This window comes from Salvelinus namaycush, chromosome 7 (assembly GCF_016432855.1).
Source record: "Salvelinus namaycush isolate Seneca chromosome 7, SaNama_1.0, whole genome shotgun sequence".
NCBI classification, from domain to species: Eukaryota; Metazoa; Chordata; class Actinopteri; order Salmoniformes; family Salmonidae; genus Salvelinus; species Salvelinus namaycush.
In genome coordinates, this window is record NC_052313.1 from 45414111 (window position 1) to 45425267 (window position 11157).

General features: G+C 41.3%; 1 protein-coding gene across 1 annotated transcript in view; it reads right to left on the reverse strand.

The window, feature by feature from the left end:
- Positions 1 to 6860, reverse strand: part of LOC120050744 (gamma-aminobutyric acid receptor subunit gamma-3-like) — a 39308-nt gene extending 32448 nt beyond the window's left edge. Inside the window, exon 1 of the mRNA XM_038997305.1 lies at positions 6698 to 6860. Coding sequence (XP_038853233.1) covers positions 6698 to 6860 — 163 coding nt within the window. The remainder of the gene's footprint in view (positions 1 to 6697) is intronic.
- Positions 6861 to 11157: the final 4297 nt, after the last annotated feature.

An 11157-nucleotide genomic window follows, 5' to 3' on the forward strand; every position in this document is an offset into this window, starting at 1 on the left:
ATATGACCAGTGAGGAGTTTCCTCGATGTGTCTGTGGTTAATTTATAGCATCAATCTTGTATGGTCCAGAAGTGGGACAAGTTGGTTGATATACAGTACCAGTCAAAAGTTTGGATACAGCTACTATTTTTTTTTACTATTTTCTACATTGTAGAATAATAGTGAGAACATCAAAACTATGAAATAACACATATGGAATCATGGAATCATATGTAGTAACCAAAAATCGAAATAGATGTTATATTCTTCAAAGTAGCCACCCTTTGCCTTGATGACAGCTTTGCACACGCTTGGCATTCTCTCAACCAGCTTCATGAGGTAGTCACCTGGAATGCATTTCAATTAACAGGTGTGCCTTGTTAAAAGTTAATTTGTGGAATTTATTTCCTTCTAAATGCATTTGAGCCAATCAGTTGTGTTGTGACAAGTTAGGGAGGTATACAGAAGATGGCCCTATTTGGTAAAAGACCAAGTCCAAGAACAGCTCAAATAAGCAAAGAGAAACGACAGTCCATCATTACTTTAAGACATGAAGGCAGGTCAATCCGGAAAATGTCAAGCACTTTGAAAGTCAAAAGTTCTTTGAAAGTGGGAAGTTCAACTCCCACCAGGGTCTGTGTCCCAAATGACACCCTATTCCCTATACAGTGCGCACTACTTTTGACCAGGGCCCACTATGTGAGGAATAGGGTGCCATTTTTGACGCACACAGTGTCATCAGGAACATTAGGTCACTAAATGAATTACAGAATGACAAAAAAAATGCTTTCTTGGTGAATGTAGTAGCAGTAAAATCGCAGTAATATGGACAACCATGACTGATAAGTCCTTACAGGGTGCGTTATTGAATGAAAATAAATTAAAGCCTATACACACACACACACACACACACACACACACACACACACACACACACACACACACACACACACACACACACACACACACACACACACACACACACACACACACACACACACACACACACACACACCACCCACCCTGAAGCATATTCAGTTCCATATTACATCCCCTCTTTCATAAAAAAAATCTGAATAAAGATTAGTTGTGTATTAAAATCGTCAGATGGCTTCCATTTGTATTATACTGTATATTTCACAGTCGATTCTGACAGAAAGTCTGGGGATTACACTGAGCTGGTTCCAAAGCCCTTTGCATTTCAACTGTGGAAATAATAATTCGTATTCCCCCCTTAAACACCCTAGTAATCCCTAACAATGGGAAGGTGGAAGACACTCTTAAGAAGTTGAACATCCATAAGGATAACTTCCATTCACACCCTTGCACCTCAGCAGTGCCCGTATCAAACCAATCAAAGTCTTGCATGATTCTCTGGGCACCTGCTTGATTCAGGAAGTGGGGATGGCCATGGTGGAACTAAATGAGGAGTCAGAGATGAGTGCTCCCTTGATCAGATGTGGGCTCCATTTAATTGAGTCTGCCTGTCTGGGAATCTTGGCTCTCCTCTCCGGTGGGTGATCTAATCTAATTAAATTTCGGGGGGCTTAAAATAGAGAAAGGGGTATCAGGCATTCCCTGTCTTCTGAAAGGTTGCGTCAATGTGTCATTATGGAGAAGCTTGAGAGGACTGAGTTTTCCTAGTGTAGCTAAGCCTATAGTATTCTAAAAGTCTACTAATCTACGACCATTATCCATATACTACACCTGAAGGAGATACAACGACTAGACCAATTTTGTGGGCCCCTTGTTCTGAAATCAATTCAATAGAACTGGATTTTGCGAGAGGACTGAGACTATCCAGTGCAGCCAAGCGAAGCCTATGAGATTCTACAAGTTTACCACTCTCTGACCGTTGTCCATCTACTAAAACCCGAGTGGATGAAATGTCCAGACCAATTTTGTGACCCTCCGTTCAAAAATCATTCCGATAGAAGACTGGGCTCTGTGTCTCTGATGATGTCAATTAAAACAGGGGATAACGGCTCTGGAAGAATACATAGCTATCGTCAAGGATATTAACGCCTGATAGCCCTGCAAACAGCACAAGAAAATCAATGGCAATAGCGTCCAATAGCTAACAGTCTATACAATCCAGGTAAAGCTGTACCACTTCTGCGGCCAACCTTGCCGAAATATCTAAAACCGATTCCATCTGATTGTGATCCAGCCAATGCAGCTTCAGCACTGGAATCTCCATTCTGAAGAGATTGTCTAAAGACATTTGCTGAGGGCAAATGTGGAGGATGTGCAGTCACATCTGACCCAGTGGAAATGGGTAGTAGGTGTGCTGTACTGCCAGTCTTGCATTGTGTCTGGGTGAGCAAGGTTCATCTCCCTGAATAAGTGCCATCCAAAGTTCAGTAAGAAAAATGAGTGTCGACCTTGGATTGCCTTCATTGTGAATCTGGATGGTGTGATTTTGAAAATGGTTCAAACACAACGTGGGGTCAAACTTTGCATTGTGCCGAACTACAGCAATGCTACCCCCTCCAGAGTTATTGTCATAGATGAAAATGTATAACTATTGTTTAAAATGCATCTTTTGGGAGGGGATAAGCATTTCCGTTGAACAAATTGGCCGCCAGGAACAGGGATGTTCAGAGAAGAGCAGCTGCATTCATTCTAAATCCATTCGTGTCTGAGGGCAATTTATATTTAACAGTGATGCACCTGCGTTTTTGTCAGAAATCAAAGTCCCTCTTCAATCATTTCCAACAGCAGCCTGACTAATGCCGGGGTTGTTAATTCACACTTCAAAAAGATAGACTGGAGTGAGGATCTCCCCTTATCCACCCACCCACTCTATGCAAACACACACCTTCACATGCCACGCTCAAACACACTCACACACACCTTCACATGCCACGCTCAAACACACTCACACACACCTTCACATGCCACGCTCAAACACACTCACACACACCTTCACATGCCACGCTCAAACACACTCACACACACCTTCACATGCCACGCTCAAACACACTCACACACACCTTCACATGCCATGCTCAAACACACACGCACACTTTCTCTCTCTCTCTCTCTCTCTCTCTCTCTCTCTCTCTCACACTAACACACACACACACACACACACACACACACACACACACACACACACACACACACACACACACACACACACACACACACACACACACACACACACACACACACACACACACACACACACACACACACATATAAAGCCATGTTTTAGTTACTTGTCAGAACTTTTTGGGAAGTAAATATGTATTCCCATTAAAAATCCTAATCCTAACTCTTACCCTAACTCTAAACCTAACCCTAACCTTAACCCCAAACCTAACCTTAACCCCAAACCGTAACCCTAACAGGCCTAACCTTAACCCCAAACCGTAACCCTAACAGGCCTAACCTTAACCCCAAACCGTAACCCTAACCGTAACCCCAAACCCTAAACCTAACCCTTGAACCTAAAATAGCATTATAACTTTTCAGGACATGCTGGTCCGGACAAATAGGAAAACAAGTTCACACACACACACAAACACAGACTGGTGTAGGTACGTGTCTGACGAACGTGACACTTTCCAATGTGCTACAACAGCTGGCAGTGGGTGGCCATGCCACTCAGAAAATTAGCAACATCAAGTGTTACTCACACTCTCACACCCTTCAACCTTGAAATAAACCCGTGACTTACATCTTTCCAGTGGACATGCCCTGACAGTCATCAAACATAGCCCAACACATCCAGCCTAGCCCCATAGAGCTCTAGAGAAGCAGCCGAGGTTCAACTCTGTTCTCTGTGAATGAATCCCTCTGAATCCTCCACTGTGCCCGTGCCTGCACTGGAGGAGTGCCACGTGACGAATGCTACTTCCTGAGTTTGATGCTGATGTACCGTGGTGTGATTCCCAAACTGGGTGGCGCATCATCTCGGCATGCTGAGGAATAATATTCTGACCCACTTTGTCTAGGATCCCCTGACAACCCAAAAAGAAGCTGACATAATAAGGACACAAAAGCAGCCACTTCCCTCATGTGAGATGAACCGAGAGATGCATCAATATCCATAATCTGTAAGGTGATGTTGGAGCTCTGAACTCAGGGAATACAATGTCCCAAGGCGCAAAGCATTGTAGTATACGGCTTGTATAACAGGCATGTAATATATTCATACATGTTTATGAATATACAATGCATATTATGGCATTGTACAGCATTCAAAAGGAGCATATATCTACAGTAAATATGTGGTTTACATAGCCACATGAATAAGAGACAATAATACATAATAAAACTAGAATAAAGAGTACACTTGGCCCTATTTGTAATACATTACATCTGACCTTCAGACATTACTGTAAAACCCCTACATGCAAAAGGGGCGGGATGGGAGAAAATTTTATCCACACCAGCCACATCACTGAGTGCACTCCCAACTCAAAGCAAATTGCCACTTGCCACATCATCATGATGGTGATGGTGGAAAATTACAATTTGCTTTTTGAAAGTTCTATATCTTGAAAACGTGATTGCTGACATGCAAAACATTATGGGACTGTATCAACAGTGGACTAATAAAAAAAAATATATATATATAATTTTAAAGCGGTTTATTCCTTTAAGCTTTATACGTTATAAAAGCCAAGCTAATGACTTAGGATATATTGCAAATTAGAGCCTGTCATGTGTGTTCCCCTGTATCAACACATACACTAAGTATCAATTACTAATTACTAGCATTATACCATGGTGTAACTGGTGCCACTACCTTTTACAGTGGGTGGCACCAGCCCATGATTTGGTCGGACCCAAATCATGAGCAATCATCTAATGAAGTCATTCATAGTGATTTATTAAGAAGTGTTATAAATAGACTACTGAGGTAATCAAGTAATATGTTGTTTCATCCAACACATCATCTAATACATCCAATCAGGGATGATTCAATACATTTTGATGTGCAACCTAATACAGTGATTATCATGCATTTTTTTACCATATGCACAAAAAGCTTATTTCTCAAAAATGTTGTATACAAATTTGTTTACATCCCTGTTAGTGAGCATTTCTCCTTTGCCAAGATAATCCATCCACCTGACAGGTGTGGCATATCAAGAAGCTGATTAAACAGCATGATCACTACACAGGTGCACCTTGTGCTGGGGGATGTTAAAAGGCCACTCTAAAATGTGCAGTTGAGGTAGCATGCAATTGGCATGTTACTGCAGGAATGTCCACCAGAGCTGTTGCCAGAGAATTGAATGTTCATTTCTCTACCATAAACTCTACCATAAACTGTCTCCTATGTCATTTTAGAGAATTTGACAGTAAGTCCAACCAGGCTCACAACCGCAGACCATGTGTATGGCGTGTGGGCGAGCAGTTTGCTGATGTCAACGTTGTGAACAGAGGGCCTCATGGTGGCGGTGGGGTTATGGTATGGGCAGGAATAAGGGACCATAATTGCATTTTATCGATGGCAATTTGAATGCACAAAAATACCGTGACGAGATCCTGAGGCCCATTGTGAGGCCCATTTTTTTCTGACCAACAGATGCATATCTGTCTTCCCAGTCATGTGAAATCCATAGAATAGGGCCTAATTAATTTTATTAAATTGACTGATTTCCTCATATGAACTGTAACTCAGTGAAATCAATTAAATTGTTGCGTTTATATTTTTGTTCAGTATAGTTCTATCATTTAGTTGTCAGACTCAGAGAGCTAAGAGAAACAGTATGTGTCTACTGTATGAAGAGAGCCTTGTGGGAAGAACTTCACTACTGAGCTAATTAACATACATATCCTGAATCTGTCTTTCGCTGCACGAGATGGTTGTGTCAAGTGCAAATGTTAATATTTTATGACCAGCATTGTCACGTTCCTGACCTGTTTTCTGTTGTTTTGTATGTGTTTAGTTGGTCAGGACGTGAGCTGGGTGGGAATTCTATGTTGTGTGTCTAGTTTGTCTGTTTCTATGTCAGCCTAGTGTGGGTTCTCAATCAGAGACAGATGGTAGTCGTTGTCTCTGATTGAGACTCATATATAGGAGGCTTGTTTTGTGTTGGGATTTTGTGGGTGTTTGTTACCTGTCTCTGTGTTTGTGTTCTGCACCAGATAGGTCTGTATCGGTTTTGCACATTTGTTATTTTGTAGGTTGTTTGTAGTGTTTCACTTGTGTTTGTATTAAACATGTTTAACACTAGCCGCGCTGCATTTTGGTCCTCTCCTTCACCCCTGGAAGAAAACCTTTACAAGCATTGAGTTTCTGACAACTGCCTTTCATCTAGATTCCATTTGTAATCAACAAGGGACAGATGGGGAGATGGTTGTGTCACTGAAACTAACCTAAGCCTACTATACAATACAGTGCCCCACTCATCGTTACCACTGATCGTTAATGCGCTACTATTATTCCTGTAATCTGGGTTGGCCATGGACCGGTAAACAAAAATGCTGCCCAAATGTGTATCTGTTTATCTGGAATGATTTCCTCCTCCTGCTTGGTTGATTACGTTGTCAGGTGAAGCTCTGAGCGCGTTGGTGGAAAAAACACGCACAAAACCACCAGTGAGCGAGCACCGCGCCCGAGAAGGCCCTTTCAACACCATGGACAGCGCGCTTCCGACATAGCCCACTGAAGGTGCGCGTATCACCAAAGCAATTTAGACACTCCATTGAAAGTGTTTGTAATAGCCGCAGTAAAAAATACAGAAATGTAACTCACCTCCAATATCAGGGCGTAGTGTCTTGTCGTAGTCCTTAAGTAAGTTATTTAATATGAGCGTGGCCTCTGCCTGGTGGTTTTTGGGAGCCAGCATCTGACTGACAGTAGTGTCCTCATAGTCCCCATCGTAGTCCCTTGGGTCTGGGTCGGAACTAAATATCATATAAAAAAGAAGTTCGTTTAATTAATTACAAAATAATCTCAATATCACAGACATTAGATTATAATTAATGCATTAAAAGTCGATCAGTCTTAGTCTTACAGGCCTACGTTTTTGAATTCAGTGCATAACAAGTGCAGATGAAACCAAACTTTACACAAGAAGTACAAGAAGTACAAGAAGTAATTTATTGAACAGAAAAAATTATAATCCAAAATCAAACACATCTCAACACAAAACCAATTATTACGGACGTTCCCGGTTTTACATACAGTATTTAAACTAGGCTACCTACAGAATTTAACTACTTAGGCTACCTATTTATTGTGATAGAATAGCCTATTAATATGCAAACACGTTCGACAATTAATAATGCAAATGGTAAGTATAAATAGCTATTTGGCCAAACAATGATTCTGAAGTTCAATTAATTCTCTGCAAGCGCGTCGGTGTTGTTGCCAATCAAAGACGCGCGCGACATACACAGCACATAATAGGCTCTAATTGAATTAATTCATTTTACCACAATTCACATTTCGACTATGTAAAAACAACACCTATTATCATAACAGTCACGAGACTTACCGCACCCGTTGGACTGACAGAAGTAAGAAAGACACCAGCAACTTGGTTGTCATTGTTCATGAAAATGACTTATGATGAAGACGGTGGAGACTTCTGCGTTGTTAGAGCGGTGAGTAGAGGGAGCCAGGGAGGAGAAGGAGCGGTATATATAAACTGGAACTATTCACCCAGTGTATAGTTTCCTATAGGAAATCCATCAAATCTCCTGATGATCGACCATGGATTAGGTTGAATTCATCCGCGTTCGAAGGTCGCCGAGATTGTTTGAGCCGCTCCGGTCCTTCTTTGCAACGTCAATGATCAATGTCTTAAACAGCAGCACCCCACCCCCTTCCGTTCCATTCAATTACAGTAACCAGTTTATGCACCGACATGATGACGTTATCGTTCACACGATACAGTAGGGCGTCTACCTACAGAACGAGACTCGTAAAAAGCCTTAAAAAAACATTAAAGTATGCAAGCAACATTTTAACTTTGACTAGCCTATTCACTTTCAAGTGTTTTTCATTACAAATTGTAGCTCCTTAGATCACATATCATTATCAATATTGCTATAACACGCTTTAACTTTAAGATAAATAATCACTTGATACATTTCAAGCAGAAAGCCATGGAAAATGGCACCATATCCTCTCAAAGTTGCTCCCTTTCTGAGAAAAGGCTGGTTCCCTACAATGTTTTCCCAACCAAAGTCGTGCTCTCCCTGTTTATAGGATACACGAACAATTTACAGTTAACTATCGCAGGCTAAACCCTGACACATAATGCTATTGGCCACATTCGTGTTGGTAGTGTTCGTTTTAGTAGCCTACTTTCGATTAAACCTGTAAAAATAATCAACAAAACGTGAGGAAGTTTGCACTGAGAAGCCAGACCACCTCCCTGCGGCTGGCGGCGGTACTGCAATTTAGGGCTACTATGTGTCTGTCCAACCTGGTCTCAGAGCATTTCGCATTATTCTGTACGTAAATCTCAATTACTATTTTTGGTATGATATTTTACGTTTTGTATGGTATGTATTAATTTGTGAATGTCCACATTTGTGAATGTCCATGTTACAAATTACAATTCTTATTTTATGTTACGAATTTACAAATGTACAATATTTACGGATTTGTAAAACGTACGATATGTTACGAATTCTTGCAAGGTAGCAAGTCGGCTAACGTTAGTTAGGGTTAAGCTTAGGGGTTAGGTTAAAGGGTTAAGATTAGGGTTAGGGCAGAGCAAGGGGAACCACTACTTCAAGGTCTCAAAGCGAGTGACGTCACCGATTTGAAACGCTATTAGCGCGCACCACCGCTAACTAGCTAGCCATTTCACATCGGTTACATTCTCCCCCCTTTCGACCTCCTCCTTTTCCGCAGCAACCAGTTATCCGGGTCAACAGCATCAATGTAACAGTATAACTTTACGTCCGTCCCCTCGCCCCGACCCGGGGACCCTCTGCACACATCAACAACTGACACCCACGAAGCATTGTTACCCATCGCTCCACAAAGGCCGCGTCCCTTGCAGAGCAAGGGGAACCACTACTTCAAGGTCTCAAAGCGAGTGACGTCACCGATTGAAACGCTATTAGCGCGCACCACAGCTAACTAGCTAGCCATTTCACATCGGTTACACATATTATAATCCCACACCAATTAGAAACGGGGCAGCAGGTAGCCTAGTGGTTAGAGCGTTGGACTAGTAACCGAAAGGTTGCAAGATCGAATCCCCGAGCTGACAAGACAAAAATCTGTCTGTTCTGCCCCTGAACAAGGCAGTTAACCCACTGTCATTGAAAATAAGAATTTATTCTTAACTGTCTAGCCTAGTTAAATAAAGGTTAAAAAAACATGTGCCCATCTCTACCGTCATGTCCAGCTAATTCATTTTGAAAGATGTTCATGACATATAAATACATCTGAATCAGGATGTATTCATCCAAATCCTCCAACCAGTAGACCAGTACCCCTGCTTTCTCACAGGTTTGATTCAAATAGATGGATTATGTGGCTTTATAGCATATCTACATGCAACATGCATACACAGAGGATATAGGCTACTGTGACTGAAAACCATCCATTCTATTTGATCATTTCTCCCCTGAAAACAGAATATAATAATAGGGTAAAAAGTGATTTCAGTGTACTAATTTAATCAAATAATGTACATACATTTATTGACACTTTTGGGTGGTAGTGTATGCACTATGCTAAGCTACAACCTCATAGCGATGAGCTATCATGTGTCTTTGTCTCAGTGTAGCATTGCAATTTTACATTTCTCCCTGCCTGCTGACACGCACCCCAGCTGTCCACTGCATAGGAGCACCACCATTTGTCATCAGTTAGGGCTTAAATTGGAGGGAAACACACAGGGCTCCTGAATGGAAAAGCAACTTAAGCGGAACTAAATCCTTGACAAACAGATGTATGGCAGATGTGGCTGCCACAGTGACTGATGGGATGGAATCAGTCCTCTCTCTCCCTACACAACAGGACCTCATGGGCCAGTATTTCTATAATCCATCGAGTCATCAGCGCAGTCCCCTCCTCTCCTATCCTTTGCTAGTTGCTATTAGTGACACGGGATAGCTCATACATGACACCTCCATGGGGTCATGTTCCATTTGTCCCCTTTAAGATGTACTTTACGTCTGATTGGTGGATTTCTTTTCAGAGAGATGCTTCATTGTCAAGTGCTTAATTTTTTTTTTGCTGCAACCTCAAAGTATGTACATATTGACACCAGTACAAGGAGAAAGGTACACATAACTAATTCATATACTGTATCTGACATTAAATTAAATAGGTTTGATTTGCAATGGAATGACAGCATTTAATGATGTGGCAATTTACTTTGTGAAAGTCCTTTATCTTGAAAACATGATTGCTGACATGCAAAACAATTTTGGGACTGTATCAAATGTGGACTAATGAAATAATGACATACACGTTTTTTTGTGGATTATTCCTTTAACACAAGATGTCACATAGAGACATACAAATAAAGAGGTATTTTAGTCACTGTCTCTATATACATGAAGAATGTCTTTGTTGCCTAGGAGATTTGAATATAAAATAATTAATAATAATGTATGTACAGTTATTGTGTTATCTACAACATGATACTTTAATGAGAACTGTAAAGTCAGTGACATTTAAAGTATCCATCAGTCACTAATATTATCCATCATCATATCCATAATTATCCATTATTTTCTCTCTGTACATGCTGTGTCAACGAGTTTATATGATTCTCAGGAACAGCTTGTTTCTCCAGTACGGTGGCCTTGAAGCACAAACTTATTATTTCATGTTTCATCCATTATTCTTCTTTCTCTCGTTAAAAAAAAGATACCGTATCTCGATCTCTTGAGTCTGTAACAAGAAAGTAGGTGTTACCACAGAGGCACCATGCCCCATAGCCCTACCCACATGCTCTCCTTTCCGTACCCTGAACAAAGCGCTCTGGGCCTGGGGTGAGGGTGGGTGGTCAGTCCCATGTGGTTGGTTCTCTCTCCAGGGGCCATATCAGATAGAGTGTTTAACAGGTACAAGCTCATTATCCCAGGCTAATTAAATCCTAGCGGACTTCAGGGACTGGGGCCAATCTGGTCATGACACAATGAGGATAGGACAGCAGTGTAGAAGGGCTGTGTTCAGTAGGGCAAACTATGGCAAAATGTTTTGAAACGGTAAATGAAATAAGTGTTTCTTATTGA